General features: G+C 41.0%; 1 protein-coding gene across 1 annotated transcript in view; it reads right to left on the reverse strand.

Annotated features, from left to right (window-relative positions):
- ntsr1 (neurotensin receptor 1 (high affinity)) overlaps positions 1–23832 on the reverse strand; it is a 34125-nt gene extending 10293 nt beyond the window's left edge. The window contains exons 1-3 of the mRNA XM_067528486.1: positions 23069–23832; positions 11441–11642; positions 1412–1496 (exon numbers count right to left, since the gene is read on the reverse strand). Coding sequence (XP_067384587.1) covers positions 1412–1496; positions 11441–11642; positions 23069–23734 — 953 coding nt within the window. The 5' untranslated portion in view covers positions 23735–23832. The remainder of the gene's footprint in view (positions 1–1411; positions 1497–11440; positions 11643–23068) is intronic.
- Positions 23833–27627: the final 3795 nt, after the last annotated feature.

Here is a 27627-nt window from a genome sequence, read left to right on the forward strand (position 1 = left end):
CCCAGTCAGCGTCCAAAGTTTTTTGTCTTTAGGAAGAAGTTTAGAAAAGTTGTAAGTATGAAATGAGAAGCCTGGATCCATTGTCTCCCTCTTTGATTGGTCATTTATGCATGTAGAGTATAGAGTATTAGAAAACTATGAGAATAATAACAGTATATCTAAAAGTAAAGTCCTCGTCTACGTTTTGGGCAAAAGTTTTTTAATTTGTAATGAAAACATGACACAGCCCTGCACACTGCTGCAGATGTTTACTAAACTTGATAGAATTCATTAAGTAATAAACTTATTAAATGAGGACTCTTTCACTTTATACATAGAGCTCAAAAATATTTCAAAGTCAAATTTCTATTTGCGCTCTTATAGCCACTTCTAACTGTCAGAGCTCGTTGAGAGTAGAAGAAGAAACTTAGTTGGAGGGAAGTGCTTGGGATTAGAGTGATAATAGCAGTAACTTGCTATGACCTTTAACCTTTGGAATATTCTACTACTTTAAGCTTTTCAAGTTTTTAGTACTAGATTTTGCGCCTCTTTAAGGCTCAACGCTGCAGGACACACTAATGTAATATATACATAGATTAGTAACTTAAAATTGTGTCTCGGTGGTTCATTAGCATTTTTACAGTAATACAAGTATAACAGCTTCTGCGTATAGTACAATATGTTGTGCTGCAAGTAGAAGATAAATGAAATAACCTGAAAATGCTAAGCAATAATTAAAACTCTAATATGTAACACTTTTACATGAATCATTTAATACTGAATACTGGACTATGGAAATTTGAAGTCCTGTCCCGTAGACTTCTCACGGGACACAAATCGCTCAGGATTCTCATCCATGGTTGTTCCCAGCATGGTCGTACATGAGAAATGTCACATGAGGATGATTTTGAGAAAGTGAGGATAAGTGAAGAGAATGCAAGAGCCTGAACCAGAGTAAATGTCAATACTGGCTTTTACTTGTTAGTGAGAGCTGGAGAATAGATAAACAGATGGAGGAGCTGACCGGTGTTTCTACTGTTGTACCAATAAGTAAAACCTTCTTAGCTGACTAGTGTATTTGATTGATGTGTGATGTGATGTTCGTCATGTAGTTTGTAAGTTTGCTAGCTGTCATGTTTGTGGAAAATTTGCCTATCCATCATGTAGGACAATAGAAGATGATGCTTGCCAAGTACTTACGTTCATTCACATAAAAGGGTTCCTGTTCAGTTTAATTAGGGAAACAATATTGTAAAACTTTTAGAGCAAGAAATGGTTATTAGAGAGAAAGAGGATGAGTCCATCCTGCTCATCTTTGTCAGACATTCTTAACTGATTATCCTCCATAGCCAATATTTGTGCATGTGAGTGTAAAACAGTGTTATGCATGTAAAGGTGTGTGTGTGTGTGTCACTGAAGAATCATTACTCACTCAGACCAGTGAGAGACATAGCAAAACATGAGGCGACGAGCGTGATAGGGCAGCCAGCAGACCACAAAGGCTATGACCACCGCTCCTGGACAGAAGGGAGAGACAGAGAAAGACGGAGAGAGACAGAGAGAGACGGAGACCATCAGAAGCCGGGAAGTGGCCAAAAAAGTAAATTAAAGAAAAGCAAATATACACAAAGTACAGTACACAGCATAAAACCAAAGTGCAAAGTGTAACGGTTTATATGCAAACTATGCATAGTTTTCAGATTACAAGATGACTTGTGATGCAAATTCTATAAATGTGCATGTTGAGTACACAAGAATAAAGAGAACATGAGTTATTTGAAAAGTTATTATCCTGGCAACAACCCAGTGGCAATGCACAAAAAGTACCAGTACACATAAAGAGGGAATGTTTATTTGTACAGACTTTCAGTGCATTTAAAGACACCATGTGTGCAATGTTCACATGGATGTACAGACAACTTAGTTACTGAAATATGATTCTGGAGTTATAATGAAAAGGAACTGGAGCCAGATCAAAGAAGAAATCTGCCCTTCATATGCAATGGTTCATTTTCACACACACACACACACAAAAACTAACACTGCTTTTACGAATATAATGAAATTGTAAATTCAATTTCACGCACAGACTTTCATATAGGTGAGAATGAAGAATTTGACCCGTTTCCTTTTCTGTTACATGCAGTTTCTCAGCAGCGTTAAGACGACACATTACAGGGACTTATGATGTTTTCAGTACAGTGTCCCATATACATTTATTTATTATCTTGGTTTTTTGGTAATTAGCACTATACATGTATGCAAGCTTTTGGTTTTATGGTTAAATTCTAAATCTAAGTAGCCACTTAGAGAAACCATAAAGAAGGCAGAAGTAAAATGTCTCTCCATTTCCCCCCCTGTGCAGATGTGTGGCAGTTTGAAATAAATGAGAGGAAACGTATTCTTGGCGTGGGTGGGTTTTTTTTGCTCTTAGCTTTCCTCATTTATACAAACCACAACACAACACACCAGTGGCTGTGGCCAGAAGGCTGAAGCCAGCACGGCACAACACACAAGCTGGCTGTCAGGTTTGGCATTTAGGGTGGACTCAAGAGCAGCAAGGCGAGAGGGGTTCGCTGAGAAGATAAGCTTTATTAGTAATTATACCAAAAAGACAAGAAAAACGCATCGCTGAAAAGCGAATATACAGGAAACGAGAAAAAGGGGGACAAAATAAAAGTCCAGGGCAGGAAGTGACTGTGAGGGCCAGATCAAGTAAAAATTAAATGGTATACAATCTCAGGGAAAAGAAATTTGCAATTTGCCTGGTCTTCTGGACGATATTTGACACGATCTCCACCAAAGTGACAAATATTAACAATCAGCAAGTGCTTCCTGTGGCTGTGGATTGTTCCTCACAGAGATGCTTCGGCGACGTCTGGTGTGAACAGCTCTCTGGAGATCATGCACAGCATCTCTGTTTGGCCTCTGAAAGGCTCCAAAATCACCTCCTACTCACTCATTCCCAACTTCCTTTAAAACGTCCACTAAGGCCTTCACTCAGTTGTGAGCAGTCGGCGAGACATTTCTGACACTTACCATACACTGTCATCACTTACAGGTGTCTAAGCTGCAGGACCCCGTAGGTTGAGTAGCTGTTCTGTTTTCCCTGTACGTGTGTGGTCTATCTTCCCTGCTCCCCTTGCACAGTCCCGGTCTAAGTTGTCCTCCCCTTTTGGCTCCTCGAATCAGCCTTCTCAAATCCTTTTATGAGAAATACCCTTTTTCTTTGTACCTCCTCAGGCCGTCTCCTTACTTGGGTCCTGGCAAATTACTTATTCAAATCGTGACCCTTCTGTATTTGAATCCATACATTTGTGACTGGATTACAGGACTTTAAATTGAACTGTCTTAGCAAAGGGTTGTCATCGGTTCAGTCTGAGCTCCTCCTCCTGTGTCGGTGCATCTGACAATACCGTTTCAATACCAATCGTCTCGTGGCAAAATTGTATTGAAATTGCCTCTGAAAGAATAGGCTCAAACATTGCAGGCGAGGTTCACATTTGTATGCATACTTTAATCTAGCATTTGTTTAAAACTGTACAGTTCATTCTTTTGAAAGACCTGTGTGAACGCATTGATTTCACAACTCTCCAAAGCAGCTGTGAATGTCTTGATTGGAAAAAGTACTGTTTGACACTGAAAACAATACAAGGTAAAGCAGCCAACCTGTGCAAAGCTGCACCGTGAAATATGATTATCAATCAAATCCCTATTGTTTCGTCTATATTGGATTGTATTTGAAGCAGTGTCTGTAATTGAACAACATGGAAAAGGTAAATGAGTCCAGGTTACCTGTTGTTTTCGAGAAAACATTGTGAACTTATGAAAAACACTCAGTATGCAGAGTCAGCAATCAGCCAAACTTGGACTATTCATCTCCACTGCCTTAAGCTCACATTTACTTAAGACAGAGGCTTTAAATAAATCAACTGCTTCCTGGCCGCAGCCTTGAAAGCACCTTTTCACGATGCAAATATCTAGAGGCACTTGGCACATGTCAATAAAACCATGGGACTTTTATTCCATGGGAAGAAAAGTCAGGATTTCCTACGTCATTACTATTCAGTTTCTTGGTAAATGTTACAGAAATGACGGAAAACATTTGCTGCGACGCTTCTGCCTGGACCGAAGTTGTGTACGGCCCTGCTGTCAGCGAGGCTGAAAATGTCGGCTCAATTCTTAGATCAGTAGGAGATAATGGAAAGAAAAAAATCATGAGTACGGCAGCCCTGACACCAACCTCATGCAAAATTCATTTCACCACCTTCAGCACAAACTTAGCTCACAGCTGTTTCGCTCACTTGCCACCGACACCGCAAGTCCTGCCAAAACTGTCGCCCGTCTCCAGATGTCAATGTGGTAAAACACGAGTGAAACTCTTGCACAACATGATCGGCAACAAAGTGTCTCGCCGAGAACACGTAACACGTCTGCATCATGGTGTGCTTGAATGGTGAAAGGCATTTCGTGGTCGTAATGGCTTCTTCTGTAATTTGCACCTTCCAGTTTCCAAGCAGCTTCTCATAAGTAACCCTGCTGTCATCCCCAGTATTCCAGGCAACAAATTTCAGGTTATAATGAGACCTTTCTAGCCCTTGACATTTTGAAGTTTTGAAGTCAAACTTTGAACTTTTTTAAAACGTACGTTGCAGAAAATGACAGGCAAAACGTACGTCACTATTGTGGCCATTACCACAGGCATAATAAGAGAAACTACTATGGTTCACTTGAATGATGCTATTCTGGGGTCAGGTCCAAACTTGGATATAGCAGGAGACTCATCCAGTTCTTTAAAAGGAGCACTTATCACTGCATGATGAGCCAGCCACACAGCAGAGATCTCCAGTAACAGATAGCGGTTCCCATTCGAAGGCCTGTCAGGAGAGATTTCATCACGGTGCATCGTCTCACTTCTCGCCTCTCGGAGCTCTTTGGTGCTTTTCTGCAGGCGGTTAAGTACAGCTCGGGTATATTCTTCAACACAATTCTGCAAAAACACAATGTCGCCTGGATTGTTTTCCACTCGGCGGTGCACCGTTTGACGAAATGTTCACACAACCTGAAAAGGTCAATCACATACACTGTGCATGAAATGGCAGCTCCGTCCTCTGCTCCACTGTCGGTCCACATTGGTCCGTCAGTCATCAGACACACACACACGGCTCACATTCACATTTATCGCTCATCATTCTGAAAGCATGAAAACCCACTAATACACTCTCAGCTTCACAATTGCTTGTTTTATTTAGAGACAGCCCTCTGGTTTTAATGTTGGTTACACCTCTTAACTATAAACGCAGTCTGATCAGGCAAAACCCAAATCAGAAACTGAGCACAGACCTTCAGTGCTATTTATAGTTTGAATAATCAGTGTCACAGGACAAACCTGGACAACAAAACACACCTGTCAGCCACATGTTCTTACTATACTTTGGCTCACATGAAAAATGGGTGGTGTCAAACGAAAGGTGCTATTTTCTCCAAAGGTAAATACATAGAAGTAAAAGCTGTGTTTTCAGTCTACACCAAAAATAAAGGAATTGGCCTCACTGTTCCAATAGCACACGATTTCTCGTAGCTGAATAGAATAAAACTGGACGCCTGTGAAGAAGATATTAAGCTTTACATTACCATGGCAACGGTACTGCAGCTTCAACAAGTCTCAATTAGACAAAGAAAACCCATCTCAATTCACCTCTGTGGACTTTTACATAACCTCTGCACATCTGACTCGTGATAAACAAGGACGTATGAGCAAAATGGGGGGGAAAAAAAGTCCATGGAGAGACGGTGGAAACATCTAACAGAGGCACAGCTGAGTAAAACAAATTCTGCAGTTGGATTATTTCAGGGGTATAGAGTGAGTTACAGCATAACCTGGCAATCTAAGCTTGAGAGCAGCTGTCGACACCTACTGTGCTTGAGCTCAACTTCATAACCTACACAGGGTTTCGCTCACCAAATCCAGCTTTTAAAACTGTACTAAATATCTAAGTACACACTGAAGTGTAAAAGTACCATCTTGTTTACACTTGGTTTTAATTGTGCGTTCTGGTCACACTAACACGAGTGGACAGCCAGTTCACACTCGTCTATATACAGGTGTCTCCAAGATGTCGAGCAGACAAGTCCTGTTACGCTTTTGTTTGGGCTCTGTCACTTTTTTTAAGTATTCGCCAAATTTGTGTCAGACAGACGCGCAAAAATCTTCCAAAACATTGTGTACATGTACAAGCTATTGAAACTGCTTTTTCTTTTTATTGAGCATCAGTGCAATCACTTGGTTGGTGCCCCGCTCTTCCCGACCCGATCACAATGTCCCTGGGCCCACTGAACTAAGGTTAAGTTACAACATAAATTACATAAAAGCTAAATGATACAAACAGTGACAACAACACACATACTTCCTTACTGTAGTAACCACGTGTGACCCGTTGCATTACGATAATTTTTAAAGGTCAAAATCTATTGTACTAGAGTTGAACCCTGGTCTTACTTAACTGTATTTGTGATTTTGAAATTTAGGCTGATTTAATCTTTTTGCCACGGCGCAAAATTTCTCTGGGTGGTGACAGAAGCAGAAAAAAAGGAATTGCTTCTATCACAAAGTCTGACATGTGAACATGGAATGTGTTTGGTTTGAGATTCTACACAATAGTCACTAAAAGAAAAGCTGTTCTACTTCTATCTCGTGTAAACAAAGCCACATGAATATAATCTGTAAATCTAAACTTTAAGACAGACCTGTAAATTGTTTCACAGAGACCAGTGTTAGAGGGACAAGAGTCTCTCTCCTGATTGGTTTGTGTATGTTGAGCCAGTATGAGTAATGTATGGACTCTGGATTTTGAACCTTCAAGAAGAACAGGAAGACTTGTTTGGTATGTAGAGGTCAACATGCATTTATATACAGTAGGAGAATCAATCAGAACCTCGAGCAAATGTGACTTCGCCACAGTACACAGCTGGTGTTAAACAGACAAATGGATCGAACCAACTTCCTGATGATCTAAAATGTGCCCAAAATCCGGCCACTCGCAAACTTCAATGGAAAGCGCAGCTGCTTTCCAGCGGCTTGATTGATTAGTTTCTCTGCTGCACTCATAGTTCCTTTGTTGGATTGTGAGCACAAATATATTTCAAATCTATTATTATAATTGTCTTTTTGTATTGGGTATTGGATCTGTTTATTATTATTAAATAGTATAGTTTATTCAATTTTAAGATAATTTTAACTGTACTTCAGTATTTAGTGGTTATTGTTTTCAAAGTTGTTCAAATGCCTTTCATTGCTTTTGCCTCTACAGTATGTATGAAATGTACTGTACGTAGATTTAACGTAACGCTTTTGGTGTCTAACATCTGCGTTGGCATTTAACAGTCTGGTCATAATACACACAGAGAGGAACAGTGGCAGAGACAGAGGTGAGTGGAGCGATGAGGATATTTAAGCTTTGACTTCTGTTCAGCCCAAACTACAAACAACATGCTGTTACCCAGCTGTTATCGAGGAAACTGTGAACTGTCAACATACAGTAAAAGATGGCATCTGATTGAAAAACTGGAATCCTCAGATCCTCCAGGCTCCTTGTGACAGCACTTTTTTCCTGTTCTACAGGTCAAGGGTTGTATACAACCACCTGAACTATTCGTACACATGACACATGCAGCTAAAGCAATATGAGGAAGATGTTGCTGACAATATGTGTAATAGAGTAGAATCTTGGTGGATAATACCTTTAAAATAATGTTAATGGCTCTATGGTTTTATACTGTGGGCAAGCTTTGAATAGAAGCTGATTTTAAAATGTCAGATAATGAAACAGATAAATAAAAAGAAACTATTGTCCTTGACAACGGCGAAGCTATTATGATGAACTGGGTACTGAAGTAGGATACAATGACTTTTAATTATATTTAAGTAAAAAAAATAAAGGATGACAGAGAAAAAAGAGGTTGAACATGCGACATATGACAGGGAAGATTGGATTAGTCCTCTGGGTGATTTAATAAGGTAGTGTCAGATATCCATTAATGCTGTCTCTGTGTTTGAACTCGCCCGGCATTGATGAATTAATTGAATTATCACAAAAGTGCAACAGTAGTTGCACTGAACGCTGTTATTGGGACTATTAGAGACCAGACTACACTGTTCTGGCACAATGCAGTTTCTCCACTTTCACCCTGATCCAATTAAGCTTTTTCAATCTTCAATTCAATCTGTGATATGACGATGTAGATCAGAACGAGAGCACAGTCGTTATAGAGTGACAGAAATGTCAAGTGCCATGAAAGGTTAGCTCAGGGGTCCCTTAATTTAACAAGAGATCAGAGTAAATAATGCAGTATTACACACACACACACACACACACACACACACACACTGCAACTTGCACATTTACACAATAAACACGATATAAAACATTCTCACACATATGTCTTAACAAAAGCTAAAGTAATAAAGTCAACTGAGTACACAAGTTTATCATCATTTCTATGCTAATGGGCACAATGAAAATGCTAATATGACACTATAATCCTCATTTTAGTTTAGAATGTTAACATGCTAAAATACAGAGGTAGAAACTGGTGATGCTGCTGGTACTGAGCTTATTTTCCAATATTGATTTACTGTAAAAACTGAAGGTCCTGATTCCAAACTGAGAATGGATGTTTGATTTGTTGATGCTTGATTGTTTTATATCAAGGGGAGGTGGTGGTGGTGGTGGGGCTTCCGGGGCTTAAGCGCTGAATGTTTTCTCAAAAAATTACTTCTTTGTGTCGTATTTGCACTCAACCTTTATGACTGAGCTGTTAGACCAGTGGAGCTGGAACAGTTTTAGTACTTTAGTACAGGAAAAACAAAAAAACAACACAGGATCCTCTCACCCATCAGCCACCTTTGTACTTTTAATCACGATTATAAAATCCCCCATCTCTTTCTTGTGTACATCCTCCTTATTGTAGTTTTAATGCAGCAAATGTGACATCACATCTGTCATAATAGTTAACCTGACAGAACAGCATAAACCTGTGGCCATGGCTTAATAAGAGCTAAGCTCAGAATGTTCACAACATCTGGTTTCATCACAGCATAGGAGCTGTGGATTTCAGGATTAAAAGCACTGCAACATTTACATTTTTAAATCGACTCCAAAAAAATCTTTTTTTAATGGATTAGATGAGCGTAGTACAAAAAATGTCCACAGTTACTTTATTATGCTGCTAGGTACTTGAGCTGTGTGCATAAATGCAGCACTGCATGGTTGCATGAGAGGAGAACATGATATTAACAAAGCTCCATTAGCAAGAGCTGTAAACTGTCTGTTGTGAGCACGGGTGGTGTCAAACTGCCATTGGATCAATATTGCTGAAACACATGAAGTGGTCAATCAGGAGTAACTATATTAGTCTGGAGCCAAATGATTGATCCCTGGAGTCGGGCTGCTAGCATGGTTTTCATAGGCGAGATCATGAGGCCACCAGGTCCAGATTTGCCTGGATGATGGTCACTACATGGCTTATTTTAGGATTAGATGGGACAGTTTGGTAATCTGCTGTCAGTCATCAGGTGTCTCAATTCATCTGCTTGGACAAAACAAGAAACAAACAAAAAAAAAAAACGCCGCTGATGTCGAGCGCTTTTTTCCAGATGTGCTCAAGGTGCTGCTGCAAAAAAAGGCCGAGCGCATCGAGTGGAGAAAGGCGAGGAGCGCCACACGCAAAAGCGCTGCATCGAAAACAATTACAAAAAAGTTAATTAATATATAGTAAAACCGGAAATGTAGAGTAGCTTTTTTAATATTCCTCTTTAACCCTACTCAAATCTCCTGACGTGAAAAACAAACTGACGTGTTTAATGAAAGTGTTTACATCAATCACAATTTGTAATTATGGTCACTGAAAAAACTAAAAAACACAAACATGCAAACAAAAACCAGCACCAGGTGGGCTTTCCTGAAAAAAAAAGAAAAAAGGAAAAATTGCACGTTAAATGACAGTGTTTGTTGTTTGGATTACAATGACCGTCAGCTGCAGCTCATAATTTAGCCACAGCTGATTTACCACTACATCACTGACTAGATAAAAAGTGATGAATAAGCTGATCACTGCCAGTGTGATGAAGCAGCTCAGTTAATATATAAAACTCTTGACATCTTTAGGAGTGTGTGTGCATCTGAATGTGTATGTGAAGACCAGATTATTACAATTCAAATTGCCTAACTGTGATTGACAATTTGATGAAGAGGCACAGAAAACAAGTGCAATACAAATAAAACAATATGTTCTAAGTTTAAAGTGGCTACAGGTAAATGTTCAATGATCTGTTCGATTATCTGTCACACAAACCACAATATCAAGGTTAACAAAAGCTGTCAAAGTCACGTCCATGATCATATGATAATCAGTTGGCAAAGTAATCATTGTAACAGGAGCATCTCCGGCATTCGTTACACCTTTCATGTGCCTCCACACCTCCTCCGGTTCGCATCGCCACCGTGTTCTCCACATTGGCGTCTTGTTTACGGCGTCGTGTGTTGTCAGCGGAAGGCAATAAGCTTCGTGATGGACCATTGAGCAAATGCTGTTGGCAGGCAGTGCTCATGGGACTTGTCACGACTAAAGAAACAGACTCACCACAGTGTATATGCTTTAAACTAACAAGAACTACACTTAACATTTATTACAAACAGCAGTAAACACTGTAGCGTGGTTTTAAAGAACGACTGACTTTACATTTCGTCTGTGTACTGTATGCTGGTCCTCGAGACCCCCTTCACATTTTCACTGCCCCGCGTCCTAAAATCAGGGCAGTACATGAGTTTCTTGACTGGATTATATGTCATCAGAAAACACTTTCATGTGGGAGACAGCAGATTGTTTCCCAAAAAGATTTTGCTTAAGTATTTTAGCCCAAATAATGGAGACTGTAGCTCCAGGTTTATTTTGTAACCACGTTTGGGTGGAACCAAAGAGAACATAGGAACTCACTCAACCTGCTAGGAGGTGGAAAGTAACCTACTGAAGCCTAATTATGGCCTGAAAACCACTGTGAATTAAACATTAAATTATGTAATTTCTTCCCAACTGGGTGCCTTCATGGTGATGCTCGGATGTTGCCTAGTTAACTGTGAAATCCAATGAGTTAATGAGTTAACACCTGGCAGCCAGGTGTTTAAAATCAGAATAATTTCAGGTTGAAAAAAAAAAATGCAATTTGTATAGAAGAAAACTTGTTAGTAAAGCTGAATTAATTTGTAGGAAATGTTGTGAACTATGTGGGGAAATATTAAAAAGCACAGCTTTTTGAAAGAATTATATGTGTACTTTATACTATACAGTGTGTACTTTATACTATACAGGACGTGTATGTGTGTGTACTTTATACTATACAGGACGTGTATGTGTGTGTACTTTATACTATACAGGACGTGTAAAGTGCGGGATCTTCACTTACGGAGAACCAGAACTCCATGGCGAAGAGACTGAGCTCTGTTGGGCTCCACAGAGACATTCAGCATGGTGGGATTTCCCCCAATGATGCAGACACGGTTGTCTTGCCCTGCCTCGCGGAACATCCGCAGCAGCTGATTGGCTATCACCCCGTTCAGAGCTGATATGGCCACCATGGGTATGACAAAGGACAGAAATGCGTTTACCTGTTCAGTGAGGAAAGGCAGATGGTTGGAAACACTGGTTAGAGGGAAGAGGTCAGGTAAAACATATTGCAGCTTAGAAGTATTATGAAGCTTCTGGATCGGTTTTATCCGACCTGAGGAGTTAGCATGATGAGCCTCCATTGATGAGGTTTTAAGTTGGCATGAGCTAAATAGCGGGATCATCAGAAAAATAAAGGAACCAATATGTTTTTTTGATGTGTGTGTAATTGAAATGTGATGAAGTCATATGTTGATAATTGTACCTACATGACAAGTCTAACTAAGTTGGTGAGGCAGTCGTCCACGGACCACAGTATCCTGGTCCCTTCTGGCTACGTGTCAAAGCAAGACACTGAACCCCAAGTTGCCGCCGGTGGGTAATGTGAGCACCTTGCATGCCATCGGTGTGTGTGAGTGTGTGTGTGTTTGTGAATGGGTGAATGAGAAGCAACACTGTAGCGGCCATTTAAAGGAAGCTGCAGACGGAAACCCCTGTCTGTGGTGTTACAGTCAGGATTTCTGGATGAGTTAGTAAATTGTTCATTAAAAATAAAGGTTCAAAGCATCAATCCTACAAAGTAATTTAGGAGGTTTAATCCCCTGCTCTTCCTGTCTTAGAACAAATCAAATTCCCACCACTGTGTAGCTGGAATTAAGTAGCATTTGGTGTTTTTGCTTAAAACATGACTCAGAGCAGATGAGATCATTCACAATGCTCACAGCAAATAAAGTTTGGCCTCTTTTCATCATCAGCTTTTCAAATGAGGTCACAATATGTTGTCATATCAACCCGCTTGATTCACAGTACATGCAAAAAAGTTATTTATTATTTAAACAACGTGTCAAATCATGGAAAACCCGCAGAATGGGAAAATCAGACACGTAACTTCAGACACGAATGAGAGTGATGACAGACGGCATAAAAACAAAGGGATGTAGAAGAGAATGTGCAGGAAGACAGATGGGAGGTGGAGGTGAAGTGACTGACAGCACGATAAATCACAGGCACATGACAGACATTTAGGGCTGCGCCACTTTTTACACCGTGCAAAAGCCGTCTCTCATCAAACTAATTTAGCAGAAACAAAGAAACCATAGTTTTCAGCTCTTGCTTTGTTTTTACCCTGACACAGGATTGACAGAAGTGTAAATTGAGTTCATACCTTAGCAATTGAAAAGTTCCATCTAGAAACACTGAAAAGCACTTGAAAAAATCCGAATTTAGGAGCAATGAGTGGAAAGGTTTGCGCAAATATTTTTTCTTCCCACTTTGAAGCTTCACTACTGAACATATCCATCCCACACACGCACACACACGCTTGTTTTTCCAAGGGATAATCATGGATGAAAAATGTTAATGGCTTTAATGAAGAGGCCGGCTGACTTCTGAGGGGTCTGACTTCTGCCTCCTAGACACTGTTATCTGGCTAAAGTTGAAAAGGAGAAAAGCAGCAAGGCAAACACTGGCCAAACCTGTGGCTTGGGTGGGAATACAGTTATGAAAACCAGCCAAAAAACTGACAAAGTTAATGTGGATAACTGTGGACTGAGGTGCAAGAAATTTGACATATTAGTGAAGAATGATTGGAGGGGAAACGGTGACACGCACACACACACACAGAGAAAAGTCTGAAAGGTTTGAAATGTCTTATTACACTTTGCTGCACACAGAACGGAAAACTCAAACCCCTAAAAATGAATATGTTGTACAAAGACAACAGGAGGTTGTTTGCTGCCTGCTGCCAGTTCCTCAGCTGCGTACAGTATCTTAAGAACCCGTTTTTCTAATTCACCTCTTTAAAAGGCAAAAACAGGTGATTTATTTAGCCTTTTGCTCAATGGAGGTCAGGAGATGACACTTTGTATTCTGTTCCCTTTTTGCTCCCTTTGGTGGGGTGGGATTCAAACCTGCAGCCTTCTGCATCCCAACCCAATGCTCTACCACTGAGCCACCAGATTTATTCACCACCACTCTAATAAACTTCAACAAACCATCTCACTGGTCATTTACAGTTTATGTAAAGTTCGGTTTTGGCCCCACTGGGCCGAGCAACTACCGGTAATGAGCAACGGCAAACAACTTCTAAATGTTTTTAAGTGTTTAAAGCCTTCGTGTCATATTTGACTTTTCAGTCCGCGTTTAACTTTTTGTTGGAAACACTTTGAAAAACCGGACAAGGACGACAGACAAAGCCACACTGATGTCTGGTTTTCTTGGTCCAGTCTGGCTGAACACTCAAGCTGTTAGCTGGCAGAGATGCTCACAACTGATGTTTGTGACAGAGACAAAGGCCGACATGACTGCAACTCACAGGCAAGCACGAAACAAACAAACCAGAACAAAGCCAGAACAAGGACGACGCTCCACTTGCCCCTTTTACAAAGTGTTTTGATCATTGTGCTTCACGCCTGCTTTAGTTGTTGCCTCTGCGCAGCTCAGCTTTCACTTTCTATCAGTATCAGAGTCTTGTGGCAGATGCTGGATGTTTGGTTGTTGTGCTCTCACACCTGTGAGCTGTCTGCAGGGAAAAGGCAGCGTTGGCATCAGCTAGAATTTGTCTCGCCGGGTGAGACATAAGGTTAGAGCCACAGCTTGTCTTTTCTAGCACAAGTGTGGAAGTTGCCGAACTCACGTACCCGACAACAGTTGGTGTCGGCCGAATGTAAATATGTCTGTTGTCATTTCAGTGAAATGTACAAATTAAATAAATGTCGGTTGCAGGACGGTGTGGATACAGTAAAGGGGAACTAACTTTTTAAAACAAATCAAAAAGCAAATTTCAACACAAGTAACTTTAAACAGCTCTAAACGGGCGTTTTCCCACCCCAACCAGCCGCAGAGGTTAACGTGGTATCAGGCGGAGTATCGGAGAAGTTTTACTAGTACAAGTACACATAGGCACGTGGGGCAAAGGCAGGATACTGGTTTGGACATGGTGACATCCCAAGCAATCACAGAACCCCCACGGGCACTAAAACCAACAATGATTTGCCTCCTCGTGGTCAATGTCCTTCAGTTACTACAACTCCTTAGTGACGGAAACCTGCGAGCGTTGGTATGGGACTCATATACATATACCAGTAAATCATTTCCCTATTGTGTTAAACCAATGACATAAATGTAAGTAAGAGGTTCACATCAGTGCCTGACTTTTCTGCTGATCTCTTCAGCAGCACCTGTCGTCTGCCCTTCCGTGTACAGAGTGTAGCCCCGCCCTCACACTTCAGGCTGCAGCGAGATAACCTGAAGGACACGATGTTCATACTTCAGAAACATTTTATGTCCTTGCTTACATCACACTACCTGAACTTCTATATATAACATTTCTGCAGTTATATAATACTTATTGATTTTTTTTTTTTCTGCCAGGCTTCTCTCTCTCTGGCTTCCTTTTACATAAAACCACAGGAAGGTCAACAATTCAGTCTACCCACAGGATTAAAATCCATGGCACACCAAAAAGGGGAAAATATTGCAATATCCCAGCATCTGCTGATTTGATTTTGAAATTAAATCCAACTATTTAAAATATGGACATAAAATCCTAAATTGCCGTAGTTCACCGTTTAGTAAAGTCATCATGCTGCCGCTTCTCGTGATTAATTCAAAAGTCTCACTTCACAAAATGTGTTTTGATTCCATTTCCCCTTCCTCGCATCTTCTTCCTGTATCTCGTTCACATCTAAAACTCGGAAGCTGCGCGCGCCAAGATAAGGAGAACAAGGAGGGAACAGCGAAATGACAAGTGGCAAGAGGAAAAACGCCACGAGTGCATCTGAATTTAATTAACTGCATCAACGTTTTCGTCAGGCGTGTCCTCGCATCTTCGTGCGTCGTGCTGAGATGCAAGGGAGAGTGAAAAAAAAAAAAAGATGAGGGGAATGAAGAATGAAAACTGAAATTCTGTAAACTGTATTTCTGCTCATCGTCCACAGGTGTCAGAACACAGGACCCGCTGTGTATACTGACCCCTTTTCCATCACCACCACCACAACAACAAAAACACCAGATGGTGTTAATGTTGTGGCTGATCATTGGACAGTAAAACTGTGTGACGTTCAATAAAAAAGGTTTAATGACGGCTGACTTGTTCTCTATACTCTGGACTTCTAATGAAAACTTCCTCCCTCTTTGCTTCTCAACGCAGAAATTAAAGTGATGGAAAGTCTTTGACGAAAGCAGCATCACAAAACAATTTATTAGAATTATTATCCAAACTTGTGTGTGTTACGGTATTATTTTTTTGTGTTTGCAGGCTCTTTATAGTAAGTCGCGTGCACTGCTCTAATATTTGCCATGACCTGGTTCTTCATATCTGAATAAACATCTATCTCACTTTCAGCAGGGCATAATCCAAATATTTACAAGGTGGTGACACTGTTCAGACCGAGGACCCGAGTCAATAATCAAACTCGCAAACAATAACTGATGCACATCTGGCTCTTGTCTAGTCTCAAACATCCACAGTGTGGAAAACCAAGAAAATGTAGCAATATTTAATTACGCACCAAAATCATTTGGCCACTTTAATTAGGATTGTGTCGCGTTACCATAGTAGGGAGGTACATGTCTGACATTGTCATTGTACATTGTTTTTATGCAATTTGTCTTGTAAATTATGGGTTTTTGTTGAGACTGCACAAGGAATATTGGTTTTCGGAGAGAATCCATGTTTTAAACACACAGAAAGCAGCCGGTGTAACAACGCATTTGTGGAAACGCGAGTCAGCAGTAGATTTGTCCGTGAGGCCAAAGCAGCATTTGTGAGGACGTAAACGTACGAGACTCTGTTCTGCCTGTGATCTAATGAAGATGACCAAATATAGACCACTGTCGCCCAGAGTCCTACTAAAACATTATGTTTTAGAAGAAGCCCTGATTCTCTTTAATACATTTTCAAAATGTTTATTCCTCCCCGGGCACAGCCATTAGGAAATTTGTGATCATGAAGCAGCAGCTGCTGCCTGGAAACTGATGAGTAGTCGAGTTAAAATACTGTACGAGACGAGCTGCCTGCAGAGGTTATCAACCACTTGTTTCCCAGACATTCGGTCTAGCACCTTTTTGTTAGCAAGCTGTTGCCAGCACTTTAGAAATCAATAAATCAAGACTATGCTCATTTCAAGCCTGTACTGTTGCTGTGTAAATACTATAGGCAACATCTGCTGCCATTTCCGGCCCACACACTGTGTGCCGCGCTCAACATGCTTCCCCCCGACCAGCTCGGTGACGGCTAGGTAGATTCTGTATGTGACGGCAGGAAGCATAACCATCGGTGGGAGGTGCTGTTCTTCCACTGTGCAAAACTCCCAAGTGAGCAAATCCCAATTTAAATGGCAACTGCAATTTTTGACAGGAGAGTTTGCAAATTTCCCATTTCCCTCAAAGCCGTCGAGGTTAACCGAGGTGACCCGATGTTGACTGCAAGGAACCAATAAAACAATTCGGCCTTCATAAAGGTCAGCAAGCACTTGACATGCATGACACATTCATGCAGCCACAGACAAAAGGTTGTGCTCATCCCAACATGCACACAAAAAACAAGTCAGTTTACATGCGGACCAGAGGCATCATGAATACTTGAGGGGAAAGGAACTTCATGTAGAGTCTATACGTGGGGATATAATGTAGGACGCTGTGTTCTATGTGGTTTTACGTGTATATGCAGGACTGAAAGAGCAGTGTGGACCATCAGGGTGCCATGATGTGTGACAGTTTACTAATGGCACTTGACTGAGTGCTAAAAAGTAGTTTATTGTTTTTTAATAAACAGCAACACCCAGGAATTTTGTGCACATGCTTCAATTCCTTGGAGCTTTTCTGAAATCGATATTGCCCCTATTTAACCCTCAGCAGACCTGCTCGGTACAAGCATCTGGTAGAACTTCTGCTTGGATGTACATCATTTGTACATTTAAACATGTAGCGGATGTTTTGAGGTTCTGCTGAAGATAATTCCCACGTAATCCTCCTCCTTCCTTAATCCATGTGATGCTGCCACTGCGATGCTCAACAGCTGATACAATGCATTTAGGGATCCCATAACCTCGCATAACTCTTTGAGTACAGTTGTTTGAACTCGTGATCTTGGAAACTGCAGTTGTTTAGCAACGGCTCCAAACGTCATTCCTGACTTGTGTACCGTGAATCTCCTCTCTGGACGGTGTGTAGATCAGTGCAAAGAGCACTGTCGAACAAATCCATTGTATGTTGGCACAAAAAGGCCAGTAGCTGTAGTCCGTCGCCATCGCTAACAGGAAGTCAAGCGGCTTCGGGCTCGGCACATTAAAACATTTTGGACAAAACAGTTGGGAATCTGAGTGGATGCAGGTATAATTTTGAGCCTTTTTTAATATCAGAAAAAAAACTAAATGAATTAATCCTTTGTGCCCTGAATTAATCATTGTGACATCATTCTGTCCCAGCAAAGATTGGATGGATTGCTATAAAATTACAGACATCCCGAGAGCGTATATGAAGAATCCTAGTGACAATATTAAATCCATGGACTTTCATTTTTGAGACAGCGTGAAGTCGACATTCTTGATTTTAAGTGAAATGTCTCTGCAACAATTAGATGTTAATTAGATGTTCCCATCTCTCAGCTATACTTTATGATTATTACTAATAGGCAAATGTTAGCAAGCTGATACACTTTTAAGTGAGATATGTGACATGTAACAAAAGAATTATCTTGGTCATTAGAGTTCTGTTTGTGTTTTCTCCGCATCCTGTTCAGTCCTTCAGTTCTATAAAAGAAGCATTAGTCCGTAATACTATTAGAATAGTACAATAGTTTTTGTTGTTGTCTGTTTCTTTAACATAGCCTCATAATGTGTGGACCTATAAAGAATTTAATTAATATGATTTATAACTGTCTCCTCTATAAGTGAATTTAGCCCATTAAATCCCTGTTATCGTCTGGTTCGCATTCAGCTTTATTGCCCTAAATTCTCAACCCTCACGCACCTTGCAACCCCAAAGGGAAACATTAAAAAACCGATCATGTCTTATAGCTTATACTTTTCATGCGGAGATAATTTTATCTGCGTTTATTGAACTGGGGCTCTAGTCCTTAAGATACGGAATTTGTAAAAGTCTGATTGTGGAAGGTTGTAGCTCAGTAGGTTCAAACAGTGCCAGCGTCTCAGAGCCGCTAAGTGGGCGACTTGCTGATTGGCTCATATTACGGCTCTGATAAGTATTTTGTAGGGAGGCTGTCGCTCAGTTGTCCATAAACTACAAGGGCAGTGCTTTCATTCCCAGTTACTTCTTGCCAAATGTTTGGAAAAAGCATCTGTCAAATGTTTAAAATGTTCATTACTGGTTTAAAATAATTGTCAGACCTGACATATCATACATAATTTACAATACTTTTCAAGAACGCTGGATTGTTTGCTGATGCTAAAAGGGCTCATTCATGCTTCATCAACAACTAGGAGACGGAGCATTGTTATTATGTTACGTTATGTTATGTTTTACTATTATGTTGATGAAGAACAACTCTTTGTTTTACTGTTCTTACCATTTCAACACGAGAGGATGCAAACTTTTTATGCCAGTTCTCGCAGCTCCAACTAGCTCGGCTGCACATCCTGCACGACCCTGAACAGTCCCAAACTGAAATCCCTGCACAGCAGGAGACCACTCAGTGCACCATCAGCAAACAACCTCACAGGTAAGCGAGCCAAGGAAAGTCCACAGAGGACAGCATACACCATACAAAAGCATGAGAAATGTAAATATGCTGCAAATATCAGCTATCGGGAAGTAAATGTCACTTTGACGTTGCTAACATCCTGCAGCCTTGAAGAAATAAAAAGCAGATACTGTCTATTTCTATATGTCCTTTGGTTGTACTCTCTCATCCTCGTGCTCAACAGTTTGGTTTTTATCTATGTCGGCGAAAGAAAAAAGTTAACAGCTTCAAGAGAAGACACTGAAATGAAGAGTGTTTTGCTCTACATTTAAGAAAAAGAGATACTTATTAAACCTAGAAACCTCAGAAACACTTTTCACAGTCTATAATAGGAAAACACACATTTGGCAAAATGTGCAACATGTCAAAGTTTATTCTACAAAATCTACATTCTACATTCCAAGGCCCCTTTATAAGAAACCCAGTGTTTCAGTGTAACACGAGACTTGGCTGAGAGCTGCTTTGAGGACACTAACACTAACTACAGCATCAATGTGTAACGTCAAGAATAACAGGGGAAAAAAAGCAGCATGTGTTCCAACACCACTGTTTCCAATTTGACCTCAGTGCTATCAGCTTCACTGCCTACTGGACTTACAGCCAGATGCAACGGTCGCGTCTCCGTTGTGTTTATGATAACGTCTTTGCTGCCCCCCCGGGACTTTTGAAGCATGTGAATACAAGTTATTAAGGACTGTAACAGAATTTATGGGTTTTAAATGGGAACATGGTTCAACCCAGGAGAATGTGCTTGTTAAGATTCTGCAGTGGAAACAGTTTGCAGATGCTGTGCATTATTTATATTCGCCATTTAAGCTGCGGATGAATTTTAGCCTCCTGGTTAATTGTAGTGGGAATTGAACTCCTAACCCTTGCAGTGTTAGTGGTATGCTTCTATTAATCTACACATAATCACCCCCCCCACCCCTCCTCCTCGCTTTTTGACTGCATCATCTTTTCTTTTCACTTCAGTTTTTTTTGTACAGACACACACACACACACACCTTGTCTTGACTCAGTGTCACGCACTGTTGTCAAAGAGAAATGTTCAGGGACCCTCCATAGCTGCAGGGCACCTCATGAGTGAGCTCATACTGCATTTTTCATACACACATGCACTGTATATAGCATATCCATAAACGCTTTTATGTCATTGCAGCAGTTTTGTCATCTCTTCTCTGCAGTTTGTGTTATGCGATGGACCCAGAGTCAACTGTCAACTAATTTATTCCAACATCTGACTTCGACGTTAAATGGAGGGAAATAACACAAGGTCTTGTGATTTGGGTAAAAACGTTTCTTCACTGACAAATTATCCGCTTGGGCCGGTCGCCTCAGTGAAAGCCTGTGCACATAACCTTGGCGCTGCTTCAGCTAGTTATTGTCATGCAGGAAGTGATAAATGGAGCCGCCATAGAAAAAAAAAAAAACCCAACAGAAAACCAGCGTGGTATAACCGGAAACCGCAACACATAAGTGATTCATGTGATCATAACGATTAAACAAAAAGCCGAAGAAAAACACGCATTCAGGCCCCGACAGCTGATGGCAGATTCCAGCTTTGCTTTTGTCTCACGCCAAACGTCGCACACGATCATTTCTCTCGCAGCTCTTTCCCAAGAATGTGCATGGTAAACAAAGATGGGGAGATTGTCTTAATTGTTTATACAACCCACAATCTGCAGAGCAATGCTATTTATGTTGAGGAGCAGCAGGGACAGTGTGGAGAAACGACCTGTTTCTGTGGATTGCAGAGTATGGAAGTGTGTCCCTCCCTCCCTCCCTCACCCACTGATGACTGATGACTCATAAGCTCTTTACATTAAGCCCAACGCGCCCTTTTACATGCACTTAGGGCTGCAACTAACGACTAGTTCGCTAATCAAATTTATTCTCCGTCAATCTACAGTATCTGGTTGTCAAAATGTCAAAGAAATTTTAAAATAAAAATATGGCTATGACAATTTCCTAAACTCCATGCTGCCACGGTCATTACAAATACACGCTGAACAAACTCCAGAGCTGGATGTTTCCTAATCCCAAGTTCCTTAAGGTTTTATGTTCAAATATTACTAATGATTTTATGTACAGCACTTTAAAAGACAGAAGAAACTCTCATAAGTGATAAATGATAAATGATAGTAGATACACTCATGACGTTTTAATGTTGTGGCTAATTGTATAAAATCATAAAAGCCAGAATAAGGAAGAGTTGTTTAAACTTCAGTGGAAAATGGAAAAAACATCACTGTATCTTCAAATAAAGTTTTCATTCTGGGTTCATGTTGTACAAATGGAGCATTGAAGAATGTAATTTCCATCCAATGTCTTTGTTTGGATAAGGAAACATTTGCTAAGTGGGAAGTTTTTAATTTTTTATATTTTTTTTTGCCCAGCAGGCTTTTTGTTTTTATCCAGATGCTTAGAAGAGACTGACTTCAAGATCATTTTTCAGAAAATTTAAGATTTAAGCTTTGTGTGCCGAATGTAATGCTTTACTGCATCAACGGGAGAAACGACAGTTTGAGACAAAAAAAAAAGCAACTGTTGCTTATGTTCAAAAAGTTAACTTAACAATTGATGAGTGAACAAAGGACGCATTCACTTATGTTGCTTTTTTGGGTTCTAGTTTGGGCAGTACATGCAAATGAATGCCATTAAACTTCCTTTTGATTTTCCTATATTAAAATATCTGTCTACTTCTAGCTGAAAAACGCCTCCAGATGACAGCACTTGGGGGAACATTTAGATCAGATTATGTCCTCTTGTTGCTCAAATTATGGAGTTTGTATTCCTGGTCCACCTGCTTTCCCAGAGCTGCTCCAGATGACATCATCTGGACTCCTAATGATGAAAAACTCCTCCGGGTGATGTCATATGGAGGAACTTTTTAGCTATAAGCAGAGAAATATTTCAATAAAGGGAGGTCAGACGTTTAAGTTTAAAAGCATGTACATTTACACACTAAACTAAAGCCAAAGAAAGAAAGTTGAAAATTAGTGAAGTCGCCCTGTAAGTTTCTGTCAGAACTTCAACTCTGCATGCAAAACACACTGCACACAAACTGGCCAAGATGACAGCTTCCCACTTTAGACAACACGACACCTGCGAGCGCGTTCACTTCACTTTGTAGGAGGTGTTAATAATAATGAAGAACTGAGGACCTGACAGGCCCCAGTGTGTTCAGCATCATGTTTGATCTCCTTCGCAGAGACGCACATCTGCTGCTGTTGACGGTGGTGAGAGTCTGTCTTGTTCGTTTCGTGACAGCAATGAGCCTGCAGCGAATTACCGAGACGCCTCCGGCCAAACTGATTTTAATATACAGGAGTTTAGCCGAAACAGCTCAATTATAAACGCGCTCCCTCTGCTGAGTTTTGTAGCTGTGTAGTAAAAATCAGCACATGCTGTTTGTGGGTTGATGTACGCACAGAGGTGTGTTTTTAAACCTAGAAACCTCACACACACACTATTCACACACGCACCAATGGCGGTGGCTGCCATGCAAGGTGCCCACCTGACCAACTAGGAGCAACTTGGGGGTTCAGGGTCTTGCCCAAGGATACTTTGACCCTATTTTGACCATTGACCCTATGGTCCGTGGACGACACCTACGAATTAAACGCCCTCTAAATGTACTTCTCTTCGCTGTTTTCTGGGTTGTACTCGTGCGTAAAGAGCAACATGTCCAAATCTCACAGTGAAGTGCAATTCTCACACACCCACCTGAAACAGAGTCTTCATGGTGACGGTGGAGACGATAGTGGTGCACAGATTCTCGCCATTACGCACCTCTTGGCCCATGATAAAGAGCATCGGTGCGGCGAGCGCGAAGGACGCGAGCCACGTGGCGGTGATGAGCTTCTTGGTGCGGCTGCGGGACATGATGCTCTTGGCTTTGAACGGGTGGCAGATGGCCATGTAGCGCTCCACGCTCAGGCTAGTGATGTTGAGCACAGTGGCGTAAGAGCAGCTGTCACGAAGAAAGTAGTAACCCTTGCACACGGCGTTCCCGAACACCCACGGGTGGTGGAACCATATGAAGTTGTACAGCTCGATGGGCATGGAGACGAGGAAAATCAGCAAATCAGACACGGCAAGGCTGGCCAGGTGGTAATGCACCGTGCTCTGGAGGTTCTGCAGAGTCTTTTTGGTAAACAGAGTGCACAGGGTGATGGAGTTCCCCAGAGAACCCACGGCGAACAGAGCCACGTAGATGACAGTGACTATCACTTTGGAGTAGACGTTCGTGTTGACGTCCAGATCTTCCTCTTCCATTGTCGTAGAGGTGCTGTTATCAAACGGAAACCGGGAGTCATTCCCAAAGAGTATCTGCGCCAGTGCGCCCGAGCTGGACACGTCGCGCCCCGGGAGCGTGAAGTTAAAATCCATGGTGCCTTTTTTTATGTGTGAGGAACGTGCGATGCGTTTAAGGACACCATCTGTTGGGTCTGCAGTTGTTCGCCAAGCGCGGTGAAGCGGACTCTCAGTCTCGGTGAATCGAAGCAGAGCAGCTTTTATATTTGGCACGACAGGAGGCGAGCTAGCTATTGGCGCCGCCGGGATGACGCGCAGCCATTCAGTCGGAGGAGTCCTTGCTATTTTCTCAGTTAATGTTTGGCCAACAAATCAAAAATCACGGGCAATTAATTGCAAGTGCACTTTGTTAAACACATGATTGGATACCTTTTCACACCTAGCACGTGTGTGTGTGTGTGTGTGTGTGTGTGTGTGTGTGTGTGTGTGTGTGTGCAAAAGTCCTCACACTCACTCAGACTTGCAGAGAGACATTGTGTTTTGAGGCAGCTGGAGAGCACATGAAACTGTGCACAAGCATTCAGTTAAGATTGTGTCTTTAGTGCTAATGATGCCTCCTCAGTGTGGAGGGGCTCAGAGGTAATGTCACTCTAATGGTTACTTTGAAGCAGCTGCCAATGCTGCGACCAGTGTAGCAGAGCAGTGCCCCCAACTCCCCCAATGGTACATCTAAAGCCCTTAATGGTCTTTCTATATCTAGCCTGGTAAATCTAATGATACAATTTTCCGCTTAGGTCTAAATGGGTCTGAAAGTTGGTAAGAATTTCTTGTTGCTTAGACAGTGAGATTGCCCAAGTGATATTTCTGACTTTTGTCACAAGGTGGCAGAATTAACTAGTGCATGATGGGGCTTATTGTCTTTCAAGTGGGAGAAACCAGAGAATAGGGGGGGGAATCAACGGATTCACGATTGAATCATAGATGTGGATTCGTTTGTTCTCGTTTCTGTGATTGTGTCCATAACCCCACTGCTGTTTTATGTTTTGTCAAATCGAAACATTATTCATTATTGTTTGCATGCATGGGGCACACACATGCTGCAACACATCGAAGTGTAGTGTGTGTGTTTGTGTGTGTGCAGAGAGGGATTCTGCTGCTGGTCACATTCTTCAGATCGTGTTTGGCTGACAGCTGTCACAGAGGAACAGAAATACAGAGAATTTCTTATAATACAGTAACTGTCAACTGGTCAACGTTTGGCCTGTGTCTGTTTTGCAGTCCAGGCTCAGTGGATGCTGTTGAGTGGAAACCTGCAGCCCCTTAAATATGATGTTTACTGTGGGACAGGATGCAATTTTTTTTTTTTTAGGTTAGGTTTTCCTTAGCTCATTACTTCCTTAGGGTCCTGCAACGTTTTGGAAAGAAAAAAAAAACTTGTGTAACTTGTGTTACAGGTCGAAAAGGTCCTGGCCAGGCAAAAAAAAAAAAAAAAAAACTGCCAAAGTGACATAATTATTTCCCATTTCAAATTTAATCAGCATGCATTTGAAAGTCATGTAACCTCTCTCCCTTCTTCCAGCTGTGGCCAGAGCAGATGAATTCCTGGAGGGTGTGTATTCATGGGAACTAGCATCACTACCTGGACTTAATTTGAATTTGTTGGATTCAGCGTTCATGTCATCATATCGTTATGACAGGGTACAAAAAACCCCGTCATGATCAGTAGCCTCAGGTACTTTTTCTAAAGGTGGGGAGTACGACAAAATACCAAGTGATACCTTGCTGAGACCAGGAATTAATAAGTCTGACACCTTTTGGAATAGCTGTATAATTTGCAGCCATAACATTATGACCACAATAGGGAAACATCCTTCGAGTGCAGCGGTTTTTGGAGTTGCTCTGACCCACTGGTCCAGCCGTCACAATGTGGGCCCTGTCACAGCCGCTCAAATCCTGCCGCTTGCTCATGTTTTCTGCACCAAGTGTTCACTTGGTGCCTTTTATATCCCACCTACTTCTAGGTGCCACTGTAATGAGATCACCAAAGTTATTCACTTCACCTGTGACCCATAATCATGGTCATAATGTTTTGGCTGTTGGGTGCACAAACACATGTATTCTGTCTTTTTTTGTCAACCTCAGAAGCCAGAGTAGCTGATAACAGGATACTGGTTAAACCTTGTGATTAACATTGTGTTAGATAACAATTAGTTGCAGTTATCTTTACACAACACAGTTTGCATTGTTCTGTTTGACAATTTTACTCTTACAACTTTTCATTCTTGTTGCTTGCATTTTATTAGTAACGGTTAAAAAGCAGCACCGTCATCACAGACGAACATTAACCTACCACGTGTGCAGACCGATTCAAAAAAGAGCAAAAGTCAGCAATATTGTTGGCTGGCTAAAGAAGCACTTCATGCCAAACTTTCCACTATTTGACTAATTAAATTGCTGGAAAGTTGAAAATGGTGGAATACTGACAAGTTTGATTGTATTTGAAAAGTTTTGCTTTGACGGCGAGCGAGTGGCGATTAAGACGGGAGGACACATTAGAGAATCGTGGCTCATTGAACGCTTTTCTCGCTGCTACTGACACTAATTTCGCTCCAAAATGCTCACAGAAAAGAAAATCCTCAAGCTCTAAACAAAACATCTAACGTCCTGGAAGCTTGTTACTACTCAGTCACCAGGAAAGTGTCACAGCAGGAGAAGGTGGTCCGCTGCTGTGGGGGCTCTTTTGGGGAAAACACAAGCCTTCAGTTTCATGCGAACCGATTGCGACTGATGAGCGGATGAAACGGGGTTTAATGGACTCAGCGCCATGTCCAACCTAAATTCCTCATTTACAGTTAATTTCTGCTGCTTTAGTATAAAAGCAAATAGAGATGAAAGCAAATTAGCCAGAAAACACTTATACTGCTTTGTTCATCATTGCAGGCCCCAAAACACATTACAACACAAGCTATGCTGATAAATATTCATTAGTGCTGTTCAACATAGAAATATTCAAGAGATTATAGAGTAGATGTAATAGAATCCATAAACAGCATCAGTGTCTAATGAGATTTGTCAGCACTATAAATATAATTTTATAATCATTGGATGCATTGCCTTGTAATTTGGTAAAGACACTACTGTCCCCCACTTTGCTGATAGAATCATTTTTTCATTTTTTTACATTTTCATCAGCCTAAGTTGTGTTTCGTGTTCCTTGCTCCTAACATGAAGGCCGCTGCTTCTTATTTTACAAATGCCCCTGTTTTAAAAAAATAATTAAAAACATACCTTATTAAAAGAGAAGATTACAAATACTCACACCCTCTGCAACACGTTGGGAACCATTGCTCCGGGCCTGTGTGAGACCATTAGCCACAATAGGTGGAAAAGGGGAAGAAGAAAAAAAAAAAGACTTAGAACCTAAAAAAAATTGTATTACATTAAAAGTGGAATCAGCTGCAAAGTGCAGCAGACACTAACTGGAACATAGTTGTATGAGTTTCTTCTCCGCTTCCACTTCCTTGCTGCAACTGCCTAAAGTTGAAGCTTTACATTAAGTGTTTTTAAAACTACATATACTTTCCTGATTATACTTAGCTACTTTTACTTTAAAGCAACAAATGCAGTACTTAGGTACTTAGGTGCTTTGTACATTAAGAAATTAGTACTTTAACGCTCACCTATAACATATGGATTTTTAGAAATTAAAAAAAGACAAAAAACATTCGCTAAGATTTTCTCTCTAAAAGCCAGGTTCACACTCCACATCAGTTGGAGAATATCATTTATTTCTGTGCGATTATTCCATTTTGAATAGTAAAGCAGGGTGAAGGAAGGCTGTCCAGAGCAGAGAGGGATTGATTTTAAGTCTTGTGCTAGTCATCGCATAAGTTGCATATTGCAGCTTTAAGTACCTTATCTGTATACCTGCTCACAAGTAGTGAAGATAGTGCACGAAAGGGAAAACCAAACACAATACCACAAATTTAATCAAATAATCAAATTAAATGAATTATTGCAACGTACTA

Source organism: Channa argus, chromosome 13 (assembly GCF_033026475.1).
Source record: "Channa argus isolate prfri chromosome 13, Channa argus male v1.0, whole genome shotgun sequence".
Taxonomy (NCBI): domain Eukaryota; kingdom Metazoa; phylum Chordata; class Actinopteri; order Anabantiformes; family Channidae; genus Channa; species Channa argus.